Source organism: Phycodurus eques, chromosome 10, assembly GCF_024500275.1.
Source record: "Phycodurus eques isolate BA_2022a chromosome 10, UOR_Pequ_1.1, whole genome shotgun sequence".
Lineage (NCBI taxonomy): Eukaryota > Metazoa > Chordata > Actinopteri > Syngnathiformes > Syngnathidae > Phycodurus > Phycodurus eques.
Genome location: NC_084534.1, coordinates 24,152,519 through 24,174,923, shown reverse-complemented (window position 1 = coordinate 24,174,923; position 22,405 = coordinate 24,152,519). Strand labels below are relative to the sequence as shown.

General features: G+C 42.1%; 1 protein-coding gene across 3 annotated transcripts; it reads right to left on the bottom strand.

Annotated features, from left to right (window-relative positions):
- Window positions 1–363: 363 nt before the first annotated feature.
- On the bottom strand, window positions 364–21,839 carry lactbl1b (lactamase, beta-like 1b). Of its 3 annotated transcripts, XR_009769380.1 has the most exons (9): window positions 21,637–21,839; window positions 14,233–14,315; window positions 12,954–13,164; window positions 10,949–11,055; window positions 9,608–9,765; window positions 7,907–8,154; window positions 6,049–6,154; window positions 3,769–4,849; window positions 364–3,190 (listed from the first exon to the last, which is right to left on the bottom strand). XR_009769380.1 is itself a non-coding variant. In XM_061689037.1 (8 exons), exons 2-8 carry the CDS (start codon window positions 14,290–14,292, stop codon window positions 3,871–3,873), a joined length of 1,869 nt encoding a protein of 622 aa, XP_061545021.1. In that variant the 5' UTR covers window positions 14,293–14,315; window positions 21,637–21,839; the 3' UTR covers window positions 364–3,870. The 3 variants fall into 3 exon arrangements, 2 of the variants coding, with proteins under 2 accessions (XP_061545021.1, XP_061545022.1); XM_061689037.1 differs by having other exon boundaries at window positions 364–4,849; XM_061689038.1 differs by lacking the exons at window positions 14,233–14,315; window positions 21,637–21,839 and adding an exon at window positions 13,278–13,532 and having other exon boundaries at window positions 364–4,849.
- Window positions 21,840–22,405: the final 566 nt, after the last annotated feature.

Sequence of the window (22,405 nt, the reverse complement as noted above, 5' to 3'; positions counted from 1 at the left end):
CCACATTTCAGATGTACAGCAGAAGGCCTTGACAGAAAGTGAGAAACACGGGGGACCCCGACAGAACCTGACAGGTCGAGAGGGAACGCACTGCCATCCGTGGTAAACCGCAGCCCCGCTCCACAGTAACTTGTGACTTTAAACTTGAAGGTTAAGACTTGAGTCTTACTTATGAATTATTACTCCCAAAAAGAATTTGCAACTGCAATGTTGCAGATAAATTAACAGATGGCTGAGCTTTTTCTATTCTTCTACTACTACTACTATGGCAGTCTGGTGTGCTGTTTTGGTCATATGGAGTAAACCACACACACTGTAATAGCAATAAACCCTTTTTTCTTCCTTTAAAAAAATCGTTTATGATATTAAAAATAGGTAGGCATGCATCCCGGTTTAACTCTTTTACATTGTTCTCGTATGATGCAAAGCACTTAAGCATTATCTTGTCACTTTTCATTGTAGTTTCAACATTTCATTCACGTTTCTATCAGAAGACATTTTCAATATTTTTTTTCTCCTATTTCACGGTGGCCCAGCCGGGCAGAAAAGAAAAGGTTAAATGTAAGCATTTGCATTATAAGAGTTATTTCTGTGCTCTCGGGGTTGCCAGCGCCTGCAGCAGTGTCGACTTGCGCGACAGTGTATTATATGCATAATCCCAAACCGTGTCGGGGGGTCACAGGGAATCGGAGTCCATTTTCAGGGATTACGCCGCAAAGAGCCAGAAGAGCACAGGCAGAAGCTTCTCGGTTAATGTCCAAAATATTTCACACGAGGCTGTTTGGAGAGTATTTTAGCATTTAAATACTCTTACGGAAGTCATAAACACATGAGATGAGCAGGCCACGAATTCAACAAACACTCACCGGGAGACAACATTAGGGACATGCCTGCGCAATCTGAAAGCTGCAGCAAAAATGGTGTGCTTACAAAGACAAAATTATTAATCTAAAGAATGTCGAGCAACCCCGATTTTAACAACATTTTGGGGGACAAATATGCCTCTGAAATTGCACTAAAACATCGATTTTCAATAAAAAAAAAAAAGTGGTCTGCAAACAACAATGAAAGTGCCTCCGGATCATAAAAAAATCACAAAATGCTCTGCCCACATCAGATGGCATTCACAACAATAACAACAAAGAAAGCTCGGTAATTGAACATCACCTATCTGTCTAGGACACCTGCTCCCAATTGGGGCTCCCTTGGGTAAAATTATTCACAGTGCTTCAATTTTTCCCCATTTTGTTTTTACAGCAGTATTCTAAAACGGCATAAGGATCTGAACGATCTGAAAATGGCTGTGCATCAACGCTCTCCATTGAACCTGGGGCGAAACTGTCAAAAGATACTGTGGATGTAAAAGGTCTACACACCCCTGTTCAAACCAAGATATACCATTTAAAAACCTATAATATGTACAACACACGAAAAAATACAATAAAATAAAAAAAGTAAAAATAAACAACTGAGATAATGTGGTTCTTATAACTGTGCATGTGGCTGTGTTCGCAATAGTGCCTCGGATTAATCCCAAATAAAGTTCGGCTGTTTTAGTAGTATTTTCCCGATATTCTTCTTGCTTTCAAGCAGGATCTTGTGGGTTTTTTGCAAGCAGTGATTGCTCTTTGGAACTGTTAATAACTTCCTCCATTTACAACCCCAATTCCAAAGAAGTTGGGACGTCGTGTTGAACATAAATAAAAACAGAATACAATGATTTGAAAATCACGTTCGACCTATATTTAATTGAATACACTACAAAGACTAGATATTTAATGTTCAAACTAATGAACTTTATTGTTTTTAACAAATCATCATTAACTTAGAATTTTATGGCTGCAACACATTCCAAAAATGAATGTGGTTTGGCATCATCTTGCTGAAATAAGTAGGGGCGTCCATGAAAAAGACGTTGCTTGGATGGCAGCATATGTTTCTCCAAAACCTGTATGTACCTTTCAGCATTAATGGTGCCGGTTGCAGCCATAAAATTCTAAGTTAATGATTATTTGCTAAAAACAATAAAGTTGATCAGTTTGAACATTAAATATATTGTCTTTGTAGTGTATTCAATTAAATACAGGTTAAACATGACTTGAAAATCATTGTATTCTGTTTTTATTTATATTTACCACAACGTCTCAACTTCATTGGAATTGGGGGTTGTATAAAAGGGTGTGCATACTACTGTGCATACATACCACATTCTCAGTTGTTTATTTTTATTTCCGCTCTAGAATTTTTTTTATTTGTATTAATTGAGTTGTGCCGGTTATAGGCCATATTGATGGTGCAAAAGGTCTTAAAATGATTTATCTTGGCCCCATTACGAAAAACAACACAAAAATCTGTCATTTGAACAGGGGTGTGTAGACTTTTTAAATCCATTGCAGGTGTGCCAAATTTGTTATAGCTGAGAAGACTTGCGGCTGTAATTGCTGAGCAAAAGCTATTACTACTTACAGTATCCGAATGTGTGCTTTAATTTTTTATTTGTAATATATTAGCAAAAACCTAAAAAAAATGTATGATGCTGTCATGATGGGGTATTGTGTGTAGAATTTTGAGGGACAAAATGAATTGAATCAATTTTGTGTAAAAAATGAAGCGCTGTGAATACTTTTCAGATGTACCGTATTTCTGATGGGGAAAATCTTGAAAGTCTGACACAACGTGATATGAATACCTCCCAAAAGGCATCCATTATGTACCAATCCCTGTCAAAACAGAACATTCTTTGTAAAGGCAGACATTTTTTTTTTTTTTTTTTTTAACCATACAACTCTTGTATTGGCTTTTATTTAAATGTTGTGGAAAATGAGCATCAGAATACAAAATAATTTCTCAAAGTGAGGAAAGAATAAGAATGACGAAAAGGGACTGTAATCAGCAACAACTGTGCAAAAATGCGAAATACAGTGAACCCCCGCCTATTCACGAATAAACATTTGCAAATTCACCCTCTTGTGACTTATTTATTTATTTTTACTAACTGACAACTATTTGCTGAAAAACTCACCTATTTGCGCATTGTGTAAAAATGTGTAATATAACAGTGAACTTCTTGTCAAGCAGTCATTTTGCAACATTGTTCCAATGTCAATTGGCGAGCCATGGGAATGCTTACAAAAAACTGCAAAGGCAAAGTTGTGAAATGATGAAAGCATCACGTCTGTCCCAGTGATACCTGAAACGAAAAAGGGAAGTTGCATCGTGACTTCAGGGACACCCTGTAAAAACTGTATACCAACTTTTGCACTACTCTGTCTGTATTTAAATAAAAATGAGACTGCCTATGTATCATTGAGTCAAGCACTTTATAAAGTGGCTAATAGGAAAGTAGTAATTGGTATTTTTACAGGTTGCGACCTTCCAGTGCATTTTCCCAAATTCAAATCCTCTGCAAGCCATTTATTGTTTAAGGATAATGTTTTAAGATTTCTGATTGTAGTTTAGGGTATATTTAGTGTTTAAACTATCAATGGGCAATTCTAAACAATTTTTGGAGAAAGGCATCAATTACTCGCAGATTTTCGCTATTTGGTCCTGAACTCCTACAAAGGGCGAGGGTTCACTGTAAAACATGTATTCTGCAGTGGTTAAAAATAATAATAATAATAATACATAAAAAAAAAAAAGAGACAAAGACACAAAAGGTTGAATGGAGAGCGGATGAAAAGCGTGAAGAACATTATAAACGGCTTGTGCAAGCAGGAGACAAAATTATCTATGGTACCAGTGTGAGTAGCGGAGAAAATGACTCACTTTCACAACATCATGCCCTCCTCCACATAATTGCCTTCATTATGTACCAATCCCTGTCAACCAGGCCAGAATGCTAACAACTCCCTTTTAGATAGCCGCGACTCAGCTGGAGAAGGACGGCTTGCGCGATATCCTGACCACATTGTACGTGTTCAGCCCCGGCGCGTCGAACCCAGGGGACAAGCCGCGCTTGTCGTACGCGTAGAAGTTGAACAGTTGTCCGTCCTGCGCCTCCAGGGACACGGAGGCCGAGCCCACCCTGAGGACGCAGGGGTACTCCCTTTCGAAGACCACCCTGAAGACGCGCTCCACCAGGTAGTTGAGCTTTATGGTCCGGTACTTTTGCGGAATCAGCTCTTCAATTTGAGGGCCGAACTGCTGCATGGTGAGAACGCCGTCCGAGCCGGCTTTGATTTCGTAGAAGGTCATGTTGCTGTAGGTGAAGAAGCCCGCGTAGGCTTCCGGGTTCGGGGGCGCAGAGAGCACTCTATTGGCCTCCCTGAAGGCCTTTTCTACAGCAGGGACGATGTGGCGGTAGGCTTTGGCCACTACGTCCTGCTTCTGGGACCGACCTCCGGCCATGAGCACCACCAGGCCGAGCTTGAGTCGCGGCACCAGGGAGAAGGTAGCCGAGTAGCCGTCTAGGTCGCCATCTTTGCGCACCATCTCGTAGCCCAGCAGCTCGTTCACCTCCCACGGCGTCCCGGTGCGGTTGGCGAAGTAGTCCTTGTCACATCTGAACAGGGGCGTGAGCATGATCTTCAAGGAGTCGGGATCCAGAAGCTTGCGGTGATAAGCGCCCAGCAGCATCATGGCCAGCTTGGCCAGGTCCGCCGCTGTGGAAAACATCTGACCCGACGGGCGATACCAGCCCAGGTCGTACAGCGGGGCGGGCTTCCCGTTGGAGTACACGCCCACGGCCACCTGGCCCTGGAGGCCAGGCGTGATGTCGAAGCCGGTGTCCTCCATGCCAAGACGGTCCAGGATGTTTTCCGAGACCCAACGCTGGTAGTCCACGTTGACCACGCGCTCTGACATCACGTGTGCCAGCAGCGAGAAGGCGAGGTTGCTGTAGTGACATCTGGAAAGAGAGACGTTAAATTGACGAAGAACATCGTAGGGAGTGAGTCTTGTGCCCCCCCCCCCCCCCCCCTAAAAATGCCCATACAGCAGTGCCTTGAAATACTTGAGAGAGTACACTAAAAAAAACAAAACAAAAAAAAAAAAGGTTTCAAGCTGTTTATTGCCACTCACAGTTGAGGTTCACTGTTAAAATCAACATAAAACAGATAATTGCACGAAAAGTACATTTAGCTTAATATATAAAAAAAACAATACAAAACACCATAGACAGGCTAATCAATAGCATCTGTGCATCTTACAACCCTTAAGCAATGGATATTTGAACATAGACAATGGAGCAACACATGCAGACAGACAATTTAATAATACTCAGAGACATATATACTTTATCCTCTTAATATTATTACAGCTCACTATATGGGCTGAACGATGTGCCAAAAGAAATTGAATTTGAATCATTTATATTTGAACTTGAATTGCTAAACTTGAATAATTGCATTGAATAAAAATGCATTGAAAAACATGATTTGAATTTGTATTGTTTAATTGGAAACATTGCATTTAAAAACTGGCTTCAAACTAATCAATTCAATTTCAAATTACACTATTCAGGTACAAAGTCCAACAAACTTGAAACTGGAAGACGTTATGTTGAAAAAAACGGAAAGACGACATAGTCACGACGGTGTGGTACGTTCCTATAATAGGCTGTCCTTTATTATGTTGGAAAGCAAGCACCTTTTTATGTATTTCTGACCGTATGACACATTCCACAAAGGTTCAGGAAAGGTGGTATAAAATAATCTTACATTCACTTTCAAGTTCACTGCACTCGACCAATTTAAAATTAGGAAAAGAAAAATGAGACCGGAGTCATTTGTTAGCTTGATCTTTTTAATTGCCACTCAGCAGAGCAAAAACACCCGTGGTGGACTCTCCATAACTTCCGCTAACGACCCGGGCTAAACTTTGCTCCTCCCCTCTCTTAGTCGCGATGTCAACGTATTTTCTTAATGCAAATTACTACTTTCGTATCAGGCAGGGCTTTGGCGCCCTCTTGTGGTATCTAATGGCTTTACAGAAAGAGCGAAAAATCGATTCTTATTATGTACCCTTAATGTCTCGCATGAAAAAAAAAATTCACTGATTTTATTTACTGCGCTACGACCCTAAAGGTTATAAGTAACTAAAGCTTACTTGGTTCCCGGGTCGGCGACCAGGACATCGTCCTGCAGAAGGTTGATTGCCGACTGAGTCTTTCCTTTCCAGAGAAGGTTTGTTGCCCTGAGTCTCCTGGGCAGGCCTAAGGTTGAAAACAAACACAGTTGGACAAAGAATTTGTATGCTCGACACAACACGTACACAAACATGTACGCCGCTTCCTGTCAATATGTTGCCCTTCTTCACTTCTTATTATTGCAACAATCAATTCTCCCACTGGATGCAGCCATTAAATAGCAACGATTCTTACCATGTAGGTCATGGAAGGAGGCCTGTTTAGATTAGGGGTGACAAACCTGTCACCATAGTTACGTCGTTAAGGGTGTGGTTATTATGGTGAAACCACATACAGTAAATGTGTAATCATTAGAGTGAGTCAGGGTAAATGAGGAAACCTTGTTGCCCATTTTTTCATTCCAAAGTCGCAAAACTATCATTCAACTTTGTTGCCATGCTCTGCTTACGTTAAATTGATGCCATACTATGCTTACGTTAAATTGTGTCGAAAGAATTGTGTTACAATTTAGCGTCACCCATCTGTCTAGGATATTGGAATGGCCAACCAACTGCTGCATTCTGCGCACGGATCCTTGTAACTTTTTCGTGCGCCCTGTTATTATACACATGTCCGCCCTTTTTTTTGTCGATCGGTAAAACTGGTGTCGGGGTTAAATATTTTCTAGGGGTGCTACTGAGTAAGTAGTCATGTTTGGGAGCCGTAAAATACAGTTTCACCAGGATGTACTTGCCAAAAATGTTTTCGGGCATGTTATTCCTCTACATAATAAACGGCAATTCTTACATGAATTAGTACATGGGCCCTAATAACAACAATGATAATAATGTGGAATGGCGGACCACTGGTTAGCACATCTGCCTCACAGTTCTGAGGTCCTGGGTTCAAATCTGGCCTCGCCTGTGTGGCGTTTGCATGTTCTCCCCGTGTCTGAGTGGGTTTTCTCTGGGTACTCCGGTTTCCTCCCACATCCCAAAAACATGCATGGTAGGTTAAGTGAAGACTAAATTGTCCGTAGGTGTGAATGTGAGTGCGAATGATTGTTTGTCTATGTGTGCCCTGTGATTGGCTGGAGACCAGTTCAGGGTGTACCCCGCCTCTCGCCCGAAGTCAGCTGAGATAGTTGCCAACATATCTGCGACCCTTGTGAGGAGAAGCGGTACATAAAATGGATGGATGGATGGATAGTAATAATAATAATAATAACAAAAATAAAGTAGATCAGGAGTTCAGAAAATTTATTAGAGATTTGTTACTAAATTACTACATTTTTCGAGATCAGAATTTGGGAAACACTGTTTCAACTGATCGATCAAATTCCATTGATAAAGCAATTAACCTGATAGTAGTACATGAGTGAAATTATCTTTTGGGGGAAATAAATAAATAAATAAATAAATAAATAAATAAATCAGCCCTTCACTACACCCGAAGAAAAACAACCAATCAAAGATAGAAGGCATGACTGACGAGGTGTCAATCATTTGCTGTGCGCTTGAGGGCACACTGATCGCGGGCACACCCTCGCAACCGTGTACTGACGCGCTACCTTAGGCTTCGGGAGCTTTGCTGAAACTATGGTGGAGTACCCACATCCGGAAGTTTAAAAAAATGCCCATTCCTCATTTGCCAACAACTGGCCATAAAACTAGCAAACAGATGCCATCAGATGGCACTAAAGAAATAATTTTCTATTAGTTTGATCATTTTCTACTCCACGCTCCCTAGATGAGATTTGAACCGCAAAGTCTGCTGCCCTTCTTCGCTACATATCTACTAAATTAATACACTTCACTTGAGTATGGGTGTTAAAAGTACCAGAGAGCTGGCTGGCCATCCTGCGCAATGTCACTGAGGAAGAGCGTACGGGCACCTCGCCGCTGTCCAGAAAGATCAGACCGTCCGTCACGTATTTGAGCTCCGATTCCCGCGTCCTCCCCATGGGATTCTTGATAGTGAAGTTGTCCACGTACTTCTCCAGCGGGTCGTCCAGCGAGCCGATCTTGCCATCCTCCCACAGCCGGTACAGCATCAGCGTGGGGAAGATTTTGGACAGGCTGGCGATTCTGAAAACAAGATAAAGCAAAGTTAATAATTGAGCATCTAAAGCAGTGGTGTGTCAAACACATTTTCATCACGGGCCATGATGTTACGGTTTCCCTCAGAGGGCTGTTATGACTGTGAAAATCATATAAATGTACATTTTCTACCTTATTCAGTTGTATGAATGGCAACAGTGGATACACTGGTTTATTTGACTAAATTGCTTGGTGAAGTTGTCGACAGTGGCGGTAGGAATGCGTTTGTGTTTGGTGTGATGTGTAGCTTCTATGAGAGAAAATGCTTCTATTATCTTGATTTGTTCCACTCTGGCCTCTGCTTACGCAATTAGAAGGCACTTGATTTTGTGTTTGATCCTCTAGCTCCATCACCGATAACAAAATCAATACTTGCCATTGACACAGCAGTAAATGGGGACCTCGCAACTGGTTTAAGTGTGCTATAATTCTTAATCCAGGTGTTTTAAATTGTGAGCAAAATGACATTAATGGATTAAAACGTTACTTAAAACATTATCTGGACCTTTAATTGAGATTTTGTTCACAGTTTGAAAAATTTAACTTAATAGTAAATGTTAAGTATGGGTGGACCAGGTAAACTGATCAACCGTGTCTTTCTTTTAAATGGATGTAAAATCAGGTTTTCACTGCTGGCTGGTTGCCATTGACAGATGCAGTGTGACGCATTTCCTAGTTGTAATATCGCTGAGATCTCAGCAGGCTTTCACTTCTCTTGGTGCCGTATTCTCTCGCTGGCTGACACCGCTACCCTCTTCCATCCTAATGGCTCAGGTGAACAACTTTCTGCCATGCTTTGGCAGCAAGTTGTTCGATATAGATCGTGTAGCATAGATCGGTAATTAATTATGAGATTAAGAGTACAATGCCAGCGCTGTACTTTTAAACTAATTAGCAAAAGTATACCTTTCAGTAAAACAACTTAAACTTAATGTGCTCATTTAAATCTACCTTGGCGCACCACCAGATTTGAACAAGAACAGGGAAAATTAGTTCAGTCTCAAAATTAGCCCCCCAACAATGATTTCACTGATTGACATGAAATTTTGTGTACATGTCTATTATTACAGGAACCACAAAAAAGTCTCAAGGATCCAAAGGCCCAAGATGGAACAAGTGGATCATGCTTTGACAAACTCCTGTTAGGGAAGTTGCTCAAATGAGCCCCAATTGGAAGCAGGTATCCTAGATACAAGGGCTTTGCTACATTGTGAGTTTTTTTCGCCTTAATATGGACTGAGCATAGCCTCAAAGCTTGACAAACATTTGGAGGACTTCCCATGAAAATGTTCCCCTTTATTGCTGCTGGCAACGCATCATTATGTTTGCACCCATTACCATAAATTCACATTTTCTATAATTGAACACCTCATTACCTCAGCTTTTCATCAACAAATGAGTTTCAATGCGATGCAGAAAAACTACAGTATTGTCAAGTCACCTGTAGATGGTGTACTCATTGGGGGGTCCTGAGAATGCATCCGAGCTGTTCCTCTTGCCAAAATTGCCCGTCCATAAAACTGTGTCGTTCAGGATGACGATGGCGGAGAGAGCTGGGAGGCTGATTGGATTGAGGCTCTGGCGGAGCAAAATGTCCACCTTCGGGGGCAACAGACAATGCATTCAGGGATGGGGGGAAAAAATATTTAATGCATGTTGGAGTGGTAAAATAATGCCAGAAGATGTCACCGTCTGACGCTTTCTTTAGCTACATATGTTCACACGTCTGCCAAGTCAGCCAATACGTTTGGAAACCTTCACAATGACATTATCGGCTTCCGTACATTCAGTGGAAAACCTGGAACGGAATAACAAACGGCTCTTTAAGCGGGAGCTGCATCTTTTGCCTCAACGGATGCATAAGGCTGGATGAGAAATTTGAGATGCTGTGTCTTTTTTTTTTTTAAACCAAAAATTATGAAGGGGGCGGAGGTGGGGTGTGCTGTTTGGACTCTGCTGGTCAGGGAGCAGTTTTTGTAGCTAAAAGAGGCAATATGAACATTTTCCCCCTCAATTATTTATCGATCCTTGGCATAGTACAGGCTTTTCTAAAGTTTTACAGCTCAAGACACATCCTGACTATCTAAACGTCTTCCGTTATCGCACACGAACGAAAAAGCGTCCCGCTTACTAACAAAGAAACTAAGAAAAATACAAAATTCTAGAATGTTTTCCACCTCTGTAAATTTGTTTTTCCTTATTGCCATCACAATTAAAGCGCTCCCCGACCCTAAATTTAAATAGTTGAGTGCCTAGCATTTTACCTCAAGCCTAATTAAAAAGAATCTAGCCCGCTAACTAACTAATAGGCAAACACAAATACAGCACTCGAGAATGTTCTTCTGAAAATTTATTTTCACTTTTTGCTGTCATGATGGAAGAATCCACCCCTACCCCAAAATGTAAATTGTGGAGTCCTGTTCCTTTAATCTTAACTTCTTAGGTCATCCCCTTGAACCACAACTAACAAAAGGATAAACAAAGCAAAATACATAGTAGCACTCAAGAATTGTTTTCCTTTTTGCCTCATTCTTGTCAGACCAAACTTTGCTGACTACAGACACTGCTGGCCTTCCACCTTATTTTTCTCTTAACTTCTACTCTCGATATGTTACTAATTTGTACCAATATAATATTCTTTGATTGCAGGGATCACACTGCTGCGTGCTCTAAAACGTTCCACATTTAATCTCCTTCCGTGCTTTATATCGCCACAGGAGAGCAGCTGTACTGTACATCTAACACAGATACACCCGCTGACTTCAATCTCTCTCACTCCCACCTTTTCCAGGGCCTCTTTCAGACCAGGAATGGGATGTTGCAGCGGAACAGGCTCTGGGAATCGAGGACACCTCATCTCGGATTTGGCGTCGCCAGCCAGCCCTTCATCTGGCCATTAAAATGAAAATGGAGAACAGAAGGTAGAAGACAATGATTAGAGGAAGCAGGTAGGGACACCCCACTTGATAATTGAGAGAGTAAAGCAAGCCCAAATCATGCGGCAATTTCAATCATGGGGGACTTATCAAATGTTTTCCCACTGTGCTTGCATAATATGCACTATTCACCTCTCAAGCCACACATATGCATTTTCAACTTGCAGATGGGAAAATCGAATCAGGACGTGGAGCTCATTTTCCCCCACTGACGCATGTCACTCTTCCCCCTCTACTGCAGGAATATTATTATTATTATTAACAATATTAAGTGCAGCTTTCGTCACGATGACGGCTGGGGATGAAGCTAGGGGGTTGCGCAGAGAAGCGCTCCATGGTGTACTGGTAACTAGAAAGGTACTGTGGTACGACTGATTGCATTTGACGAGGCAATTAAAAAAAAAATGCTGTTTTCAGTAGAGTAGAGCACACATGCAGTTTCATTGAGCCATTAGCAATAAAGTGAAGACTTCAAAATTACGGCGTAAATACAGCCAAATATAAGTACTGTACTGCATACTATAAGCTTGTCTGTGTGTATATATGAGCATGACTGTATTGTTTATTATATATATTTGTCTAAAAAGTCATTCTCTCACTATTCTGGCATTTAGCAAATCATTTTGGTATGACCTTAATCGACCTAAAACAGGAAAAATTTAGTCTGATTTCATGTCTGACAATCAAAAAAAAAACACAAAAAAACAAAACAAAACAAAACGCATAAAACATGTCTTTTTACAGTTATGGCTTAGCATTAGTCTTAGTATGACTGTATATATATCAATTGTATTTTCACTCGCGGAGGCAGAACTTTATTACCAAGTTACACTATTCAACTGGTGTGCAGGTCTGTGCATTTCGCGAATGCAGTGGGCACAGGAAAAACACAAATAATTTGGATGCCACAATTTGGCAAAATTCAGAACGGCATGCTTGAGAAATAGGAAAGATTGACATGGTTGTGTAATTGAGTTTAATTTAATTTGGGTAGACATGCCCTAACAGAGAACCAAATATTTCACCAATAGTCATCCCATTAGACAGATGGCGAAAGGGCCTTTTCTTCTTGATTTGTTTTGATAGTTTGTGACACCTTGAAAGCGTGCTATGGACTTAACTGGAAGAGAACATGAAGGTGCAATTAAACAATTGTTTACATTCCCCCAAGGACATCTTTTTGGTTTTCATGCTGGTTATACCACTAACTCGTATAAATGTTGTTTTCACAGGCAAAACCCAGTCTACAATTGAGAGCAAACATTCAGTGCTATTTATTGTCTGAATAGCCAATGTAAGAGGACACATGGGCAAAATCCTTGATGTTCCAATACTTTTGCTCACATGAAAATGTAAGGGTTTTGTATTTGTATACAAGAAAGAAAAAAATGAATTTCCCAATGTCACATTTAAGAGATAATTCTTAGGGTGCTTATTAGCATTGACATTTCTAGTCAGCAGACGGCGGAACTGTCTTATTTTTTATTTGTTTTCACAGTTGGAGCACTCTAAAATCCATCTGAAAGCATCGAAAATGCCGTTGTCACATCAGTGGATGGTCAATATGAGTTCAGTTTTTATCAGTGTTTGAGCGGCTTTTAGCTGGGGAAACATTTACTTGTGTAATTTCACGCTTGATGGGTGGGCATGCACTCCAGAGACCCAACTATTTGTATACAAGCCATTAAAAAGTCAATCCTCAATAATTTCCCCCCTTTTTTGTCAGAGTGGGTTTTAGCAAAAGACTCCCTAGCCGCAGACGATGGAAATGTCTTCTTCTTGATTTGTTTTGATAGTCGGCAACAGTTTGACAACTCTAAAACTCGTCTGAAACGCTCAAAAAGCGCTCACCTGGCTGCATCTTTGGAAGCTGATACTGCCAGAAGAAGCATCCCGTCATCACCATGGACAGCACGAGAAAGAACACCAAACCCACTTGAGTCCATTTCACCTTCATCTTCTTGGTTTTTGTGACTCCTTGGAAATGGACGGTGGCAGCAGGAGGAGGAGGAGCAGGAGCCGGAGGAACGACGGCGGCGGCAGCAGCAGCGGGAGGAGTTGACTTGAGTAGAAGAACACATCATCCAGCAGGTCACTCATAAAGGTTTTGCTCAAAAATGACTCATATCAGAAACACAAGGCAAGACTTGGCACTGCGCTCCTCATAGTACTCACCACCAGAGCAGGACGGACGGGATTAACACACAGCAATCTTCTTAACACTCAATCAACCACCTAACCATCATTCTGGTTTAGTTCCGCCACAAAGGCAATGACGGTGTCCCATGTTGACAAAAAGCACAAACACGGACTCACATATCTGATTTTCCTAGGACTGCGCTGTAATCTGACGGCCCGTGCCGCTTTTTCCCCATCACAATTCAATTTCCTCTCCTGTAGCTCCAGCCTGTTGACATCATAATCCTCAGATTTACTCCACCAATGCAGTCGGTCAGGAAGGAAATCTTAATCCCTAATCCCTGTGAATCACTTCACTTCAATCCAGTCTGCCGAGTGAATCCTGCAAGATGGCCGCCTTAGTCCCCACATGGGTTCAGACGGCGCGCCACTGGCCTCCCGAGTCGACCGGCAATGTGCCGTCACGGCGCAGCCATTGTGGATCCAACGAAGAAATTAAAGATTTCAAACATAACAAAGACAACTTCATCCATTAGGAAAATACAGGTGCATCTCAATAGTTAAGAATCTTGTAGAACACTAGTATAGTAGTTTGGTTTAAAAAGTGAACCTCATAGATGTAGGTTAAATACACCCAGAGTGAAAATTTCCTAAATATATTTTTCTAATTTTAATGATTATATCTTACACCTGATGAAATTTTTTATTTCTCAAGAAGTTAGAATACAGTAATCCCTTATAAGGACCGATCAATAACCGCAACTAGTGCAAAAATAAACAGGTGAGTAGCAACGTCCTTGAAGATTTGGCAATTTTTTGTTCCTGTGGTTTGGCTGGGGCTGCATCATAGGGTATTATTAGTGGCTTGTGGAAAAGCTTACTCCAATAAGAAAAGTGTGCAGGTGCTGTTCCGGGTTGCATAGCGTGATTTAAACGCACGCACGCACGCACACGCACACGCACACACACACACACACACATTCCTTTTTACCTGCGCCTGTAGCCCGTCCACAGCGGCCTCCCTGAGGACTTTACTCCCGGCCTTGCCCATGGTTCAAACTCACCGGCTGTGACCTGAATCAAAAACACACAAATTGGGCCTTATTTGCATACGCTCTGCATTCATGCAACATGGCAATTTTCACAGTATCACGCTCACGCTAACGAGCACCACCTCCCCGCATATCATCTGATATATAACAATGTAACAACAGAAAAAAACACTCACACAAGTGGATCAGCCACTGCAACCGCACAAGCAGACACTGTGATAATTATTTCCACGGTAACTATGTCTCAGTGTCAAAAACAACAGTGAGAATCTGATGAGTTGTACACGGAGAAAACAACCTACTGAAGCTCTTTCCAACACACATCCTGGTGCTCATCAGGCAGTAGTAATATGCCGCTCTGACGTCAGCATGCCATATCCAGGTTATTGCAAGTCCAATATGAGACCATATGGACAAGTGGGAGAAACAAACAGATTCACACTATAACAATTTTTACTTTTATTGACCACTTATTTGATGATTGAGAAAGAGAAATAACTGTAGAAATAATGCTGGCAGGTGCTTTCAATGAAAAGATTTCATAAATCCAAAGAAATTAATATTTTTTTTTGTATCTGATATGACAGATCAATACCCAGAAGCCATACAAATACTGTATCAAAACCAAAGATGTATTCAAAACTAAGTGCTTTGATTTAATCTGCCTGCAGATTAAGTCAGATAAAAAACACATCCTAACTGACTTCTGCTTACTGAACATTAAAGGCGTTTTGCTTTTTCGTTTTAGACATACAATGCTTCTTAATTCCACTAGGGGGCAGTATCACCTCCCTTCCACTCTCAAGGGGAGAGTAGTTTCACTGTATTTTAGTTGATTATATTTACAATACAATATTGATGGGCATCGAGACTTGCTGCCGATGGCGAAAAAGCTGACACTAGACTGTGCGAACAGTTTAAACTGTAAATATACCACAAACTATGACTTAACAGATTATATGATTTAAAAAAAAGAAAAAAAAAAAAGAAAAAAAAAAAGCACCCCAATTCCGAGTGTACATGCACATGTGAAGACTCTCCTAACAAGCCAGGCGATACTAAACTCATCCCCAACATACCAAACTTTATTCACAGTTGAGTTTTATCATTACAACACATTTCCTTGGATTCTGTACTGTAGTACATTCATATTTAAAATTTAAATAGGAAATTCATTTAAAATAGGCTTTGATGACTTAAGATGTTTCACAAAGAGCACACACAATGCAAACAGGTGTGTTTTTCAGTGAATAGCAGAGGATAGGATCCAGGGGAAAAATGCAAATGGGTGAACCTGTGAATAGTGAACAGTAAAAACAGGGGGGAAATATTGTATACAACATTGCCTGCCCAGTAATAGAGTGTATTATTGCAGAATTGTGACGCTGGAAACAATTTATTCAATACATTATTTTTTACTTGCACACTAGCGTATATAACACCAATCTAACACTGCATTACAATAAAGAAGAAAGCACATTTTGTGCAGGTAAATTCTGCACCAGGGCCAGAATGTGAATGCGTGCGTGTGTGTAGAAGTTGTTCGTTCTCTTGGCCCAAAGTGACTTTCACTCGAGGGCCACAAACTGTGGGATTGGCAGCAAAGATTCAATTTTGTACAAAGTGCAGCAATATCGTTGAGTCCCAAAGTCCCGTAGCATTGTCAGATAAAACAACAACGAATGCAGGTTTTGACGACTTATTCGGTGTTTTCAACTTGCTGTTGAAACTACTGCTACTATGTTGTTGAATGTAATCTTTATGTTTGAATAACTAAATGTTATTTATGTTAAAAGAGGTTATAAACATACCTGTCAAGCAGAAATGTTGCGAATTCTGCATCGCTTCTGAATCCTCTCAGCTGCCTGAGGTCCCTTTGCTCTGCTTCTGTTTGCTATTCTTATGGCCAGTTGTGAGCAAACAAAGGATAGGCAGTTTTTATTTTCCAGATGTGGATATTCACCAAAGGTCCTGAAGCCCAAACTCACGAGTCAGGGCGAGGCTGCAGGGTGGTGACCGGCTATCAGTGTGGCCGTGAGTGCAGAGCAAATGATTGACAACCTGACGGTCACGTCTTGTGTCTGTTGATAGGTTTCCTTGTTAACTCTTGTGTCTCCTCTTTCCCAGTGATCTCCTGTGTTCCCGACCCACGTCATTCCTGCCAGCATGCCAGCCGCCAGTTCTGTCCACTGCCTGCCACCGGTCAACACATCCAGGACCACCTCCATAACCTTTACTCAATAAACTTAATCATTTTATAAGGACGGTAAGATGAAGCCCCATGAAGCATCGATACTTTCAATCAACTGTGCCGGCACATGTGCCGACACTTCATTGGGAATCAGTTACGCTATGGCGCCATCAAGAGGTCAATAAATTGTACTACAATCTAGTTGCCATCTACAAAACAAGTGATAGGACCATCGTGAAACACAGTATTAGAAATAGGAATGCACTTTTGTTACTTGTAGTAGTGCTTGTAATTAAACAGAATTAAAACCCCAATATTTTTCATTGGTTTTTATTTAAAAAAAAGTAGTTTCTCGAAAGACCCAGAACTAAGGCGGTTCCGCTTTTTTGTGAGGATTTCTCCTGCTTTGGAAAAGAAAAATCCTCTCACAAGGCACAGACGAAGCTTGAGTGGAAAGGTACATGACAGCGTGTGAATAAATTTTGAAAATAATTGCTTTGCTTTCTCCAGTACTGCAGTGGACAGGAGTGTCTATATTTGGTTCTGCCAGGTAGTTCTGTTCTTTGATTGTTGGATTTACTGTCCGTGATGTAGATGTGGGAGTTTTACTTTGCTGAATGGATCAATCTAGGCGATGCCACAGGTGGGTTTCGAAATGACACGCGGTTCCCGCGCCAGACCAGCAAACCACTTCCTAAATCGGTCACGTGGTACGGTGCTTCAAGAAGGTTTCGAAGGTCATCGCTTATGTCATCAAACCACGCTCCGAACCACACTTTTTTTTCTGTTTATTCCACACACACTTTGAAGCTTCGACACAGACCGTAACATCAGCCCGCAGCCTCCGAGCCACTTCGCTTCCCGTACAAAGAGCCTCATGTCCTGCCGCCCGAGCCCTACTCTGGAGACTTAGGTGCGTGGAGCCAATTTCTACTCAGTTGGACACTCGTTTTCAACCTGCAACCATACAGTTATCCCACCGAACGATCAAAAGTAGCATATGTCACTAACCTCCTCCGCGGTAAAGCAGCAAAATGGTCCACTTCCTTATGGCAAAACTCCTCCCCGGTACGCCAGTCCATTCACTGCGGTCAAGCAGTGGTAAAGTAAAGTAGAAGTCAAGCCTGCCGCCCCTAATTCCGTTCATACTAGACATTACGGTAAGAAGTCGCCAACTTGCGGCGAAAGCAACCCAAGAATACGGACGTCAATGCTCTTCGGTTAAGGAATGCAACCAGCAAGATTAATTTGAATCTTGAGATGTTTATTTGATATTTTATGAAAAATAAATGGTAAATGGACTGCACTTATCTCGTGCTTTATCTGCACCATCACAGTGCCCAAAGCGCTTTACACAGCCTCACATTCACACATGCATTCATAAACCAATGGGCGACTGCTGCCATGCAAGGCACTACCTGGCCCACTGAGAGCAAATTAGGGTTCAGTGTCTTGCCCAAGGACACTTCGACATGCGGACAGTCGTAGCAGGCATTCGAACCTGTTCTACCTACTGAGCCAAAGCCACCCTAAAATAATCCCCTTGGTATCGCAAGACAAGTCCAGATCTGTGTGACAGACCACCAAGGACTCCACTAAAAGAGGTTCGATGAAGATCTGATGTTGTATTTCAAACTCAAAGTCTCAGAAAACTCCATATTTTGCTGTCATTACCCTGACTGAAAAAAATATGTTAAAAAAAAAAATCAATGAGATATCGCAACACCGGTCCCGTTCTGGGGGACACTGCACAACCCCAGGTCTCCAACAAAAGAGGTCCCAACCAAAGCTGATGTGGCATTTCACAATAAAAGTCCCCTCAACCCTGCATATTTCAGTCACTACCACTGATTTAAAATATTCATTAAAAGAAATCTATGAGATATCGCAACACCAGTCCAGTACTGGAGGACACTACACCACCCCAGGTCTCCAACAAAAGTGGTCCTGCGTTTAGATCCACGAGAACGTCAGTGTCGTGTCACCCAGCGGCTGTGCATTTGCTGCGGTCAATCTGGTCATTTCATTTCCTCTTGCCCCCTCCGACAAAAAGACCAGGCTCACCGCGAACCGAGAGCATCGTGGTGAGCCAAACCTCCATTCCCTCTAGCTCTCCCTCCCGTATGACCGTTCCCGCTTGCACCATACTTTCCACTCATAAGTTCCCCATTACTGCCCGAGTTAAATCCGGTGCCGATGACAATTTTATTCATAATAATATAATTCACCAGCTCCAAATCCCTCTCCAACCACGTCCGTCCCCGAAAAGAGTCACAGCCCTGGATGGCCAAGTCATTTCCTCTGTCACCCACTCAATAGTGCCAATCATGCTCCTCATTTCCGGTAATCATCGCGAGAAAATTTCACTCTTTGTCATTGCTTTCCCTGAGACCCACCTAGTACTTGGTATTCCCTGGCTCAGACTTCACAACCCCGCCATAAACTGGACTCATTTATCTATTACAGGATGGAGTCCTCATTGTCATTCCCACTGTCGGCTCTCTGCTGTTACACCCTCTAAAGACCCACCACCTTCTGCAGCCCCAGTGGACCGCTCACAAATTCCTCAAGTATATCATGACCTCTCCCCAGTATTTAGCAAGAACTTGGCTATCTTCCTACCCCCCCACCGCCTGTACGATTGTGCCATTGACCTCTTGAAGGGAGTTCCACTGCCCAAAAGCTGACTCTACAATCTCTCCCGTCCTGAGAAGAAAGCGATGGAGGATTACATCCGCGACACCCTGGCTGCTGGATTTATACGCCCCTCCTCGTCTCCAGTTGGGGCTGGATTTTTCTTCGTGGAGAAAAAAGACACCACTCTCCGCCCATGCATTAACTACAGAGGACTCAATGACATCACCGTGAAAAATAAATCTCCGCGTCCCCTCATCGACCCCTCGTTTGAACCCCTCTGTGACGCCCAGATTTTCACCAAATTGGACCTCCGTAACGCCTACCACCTCATCCGTATCAGAGAGGGGGACGCATGGAAGAAGGTCTTCAATACCCCTCTCAGACACTTCGAGTATCTGGTCATGCCGTTCGGGTTAACCAACGCCCCTGCTGTTTTCCAAACATTTATTAATGACATCCTCCGCAACATGTTAAACCGGTTCGTCTTCGTATACCTCGATGAAATCCTCATTTTCTCCCGCCCCCCCCGAAGAACACCACGTCCATGTACGCCAAGTCCTCCAGCGCATCCTTGAGAACAGTCTATACGTCACACCAGAAAAATGCGAGTTCCACCTCTCCTCAGTACATTTCCTCGGTTACATCGTTGCGAAAGGACAATTACAACCGGACCCCGCCCAGATCCAAGCCATCACCGACTGGCCCATCCCCACAACTCGGAAAGACCTGCAATGACTTCCTCGGATTTGCCGAACCCCCTCCACCCCCTCAGATTATTGACGACCATCCGTCCTTCACGGTGTCGCGCGTCCTCGACATGAGGCCTAGGGGCAGGGGTTTCCAGTACCTTGTCGACTGGGAATGGTACGGGCCGGAGGAGTGTTCTTGGATTTCCCGGAAGCTCATTCTCGTTCCTACTCTTTTAGGCGACTTCTACGTGGCTCACCCGGGGAAGCCTGGCAGGACGCCGGGGGCGTCCGTTGAGAGGAGGGTACTGTCATATACTGCCCTGCAGTTCCATTATTTAAGCCTGGAGGGCGTTTTGCGTCGTCTATCTCTTCCCGCTCCTCTCTCTGTTTTCAGCACCTGTCTCCAATCAGCCTCATCACCACTGTTGATCATTTTACATCTGCCTCCGCCTGCTCTTTGGTCCAGCTACTCCCCACACGTCACACAAACTCTCCCTTTAAAATACAAATACCCTGATATTTAAAATAGCTGGATCTCTGGAATGTTCAAGCAACAGTCTGAAACAGTATCAAGTACAAGTACGAATGGCATGAGCATAAAACCTACTAAAATAAATCCATAAACTACGGCGCATCTATGGAGATAAAAGTAGGCTGCAGCAAGATGTCATGAATTCATTGAGATCCATTGAAACCTTAACACATCAATTAGAATGAGCAGATAACATGTGATAAGACTGCAAGGTATTTGCTCTATTGCCCCACAGAGCGAAAGGGTTCTAATATTTTCAAAAAACATTAATGAAAAGATCACATTGTCTCCAATGTAGACAAAAAACATTGAGCCCCCAGATTATTCTTCCCTTAGCCAAATTTCAATTTAAAATTGTAAAATTTGTTTTCTGCTATACAGTGCTTTTTATTTTTTTATTTTTTTATTATCATCATCAAACCCACAACCAAAACCATGAGGGGGGTTGGGTGGTGGTGGGGGAGGGCGCTGGAAGGTGTTAATGACATTTCAGTTCATTTCCATGGGGAAGATTGATTAGTGTGCGAAGAGTACCACGAGTGGTTCACTGGCTCCCTCTATTGGTCACCAAAAGAATCAGTGCCCAAGTACACTTCAGTTGTATTTAACTTTTAAATTCAATACAGCAACATGCAATCTTTAAGAACTTTTCTTTTTTTTTTTTTTTTTTAGATGGAAGTCAGTGTAAAAACTTTGATAACCACTGTATTAGGGTACATTAAATAATTCGTGCTATGAGAAACGAAATATAAATTAAACACTGAGGTGCATTTTATTTTGCACTGAGATTTACACACAGGGGACCAAAACACAGTTTGAACTCTACTAATAAAATCATTTAGGCCTTGTTCCCATATTTGAACAGAGCACAGTACAAGTATTATTCCCGTCCTACGCACGCCAATGGTTATGCACAAACCCGTTGACCTTTGTGATGAACAAGTATCATTCAAGTTTAATGCGCTGTTAAATATTTATTGTATGTCTGTATCGGAAATCTTAACCTTGATGAGGCCACGATGGACCGTCGGTCAATCGATATGAGGAGTTATGTAATAATTCAGTTCAGAATCATTTTAAACATGTGGCTTCTAGACATAGAGCCAGCACTGTTATAGATAGAAATCCCAATAAAACAATAATAACCAACACTTTGACTATGACAGCCTGTGTCCCAGCAATATAATAAGCAGGACTGCACACAAGCACGTTACATAAGCTCCGTAATGAGTCAAATGGCTTCTTTTTCTTAGGCCACGAAACGCCCGCGGTCATTCGCTCCTTGTCCACTTACCTCAGGGTCTATCAGTCACGCTTCTTTTGGATCTTTACCTACATAGAGACATGAACAAAAAAACAAAAAAGAAATAAACATTCCGCTTCGCTTCTGTTCTGACTTTGGGAGCTCGGGACGTTCTCCCGACAGATGTTGGTATCATAGTTATGACTAAATCCGACTTGTATCAAACCCAGCATTCTGGATTAAGCAGCACAACCAATGGCCACATCTGCCGTTGCACTCAAATAGGTGCCCTTTCACTGTGTGTGTGTGTGTGTCTGTGTTTTCATTTTATATTTTGGATGACAAGCTGACTGAATGAAAAAAAATAAATAAATAAAAAATAAAAAACCACCGTTTACCAGCCAAGCAGAGATTATTTTCCATTAATGATGTGACTTGGCTTGGTGGCGTGCTGCGAAACATACGCCAGGAAATCTTAGTTTCATCAGATCAGAGAGTATTGCTTCTCAGTCTGGAGTCACACTTTGACACGGAAACGGTGCATTACCAAGGGTTTTCAAAGTATGGTTTCAAGCCAAGATTTGAAGTTTGGACTTTGGATATGGTTTTAGAGCCTTGACTAAATTAGAGTTTCAAGCAATAGTTTGAAGACTATGTTAGGATATCAAACGTAGGTTACATTTTCAAAGTAGGATTTCGAGCCACAGTTAGAGTTTCAGCGACGGGATTCGAACCAGGGCTTTTTTGTTTTGTCCTGTTCGGCTGTTAGGTCAAGCGGAATGGAAGATCTGTATCCATTTTATGCCGAAACAGTTTTACT

Excerpts from the sequence above, each read along its gene's own strand:
- lactbl1b (XM_061689037.1), bottom strand. The coding sequence starts at position 14,292 with ATGGGCAAGGCCGGGAGTAAAGTCCTCAGGGAGGCCGCTGTGGACGGG. Across the intron at positions 11,056-12,953 it reads GCTTCCAAAGATGCAGCCAG|ATGAAGGGCTGGCTGGCGAC; the intron begins GTGAGCGCTTTT and ends TTTAATGGCCAG. Across the intron at positions 4,850-6,048 it reads GTCGCCGACCCGGGAACCAA|ATGTCACTACAGCAACCTCG; the intron begins GTAAGCTTTAGT and ends CTCTCTTTCCAG.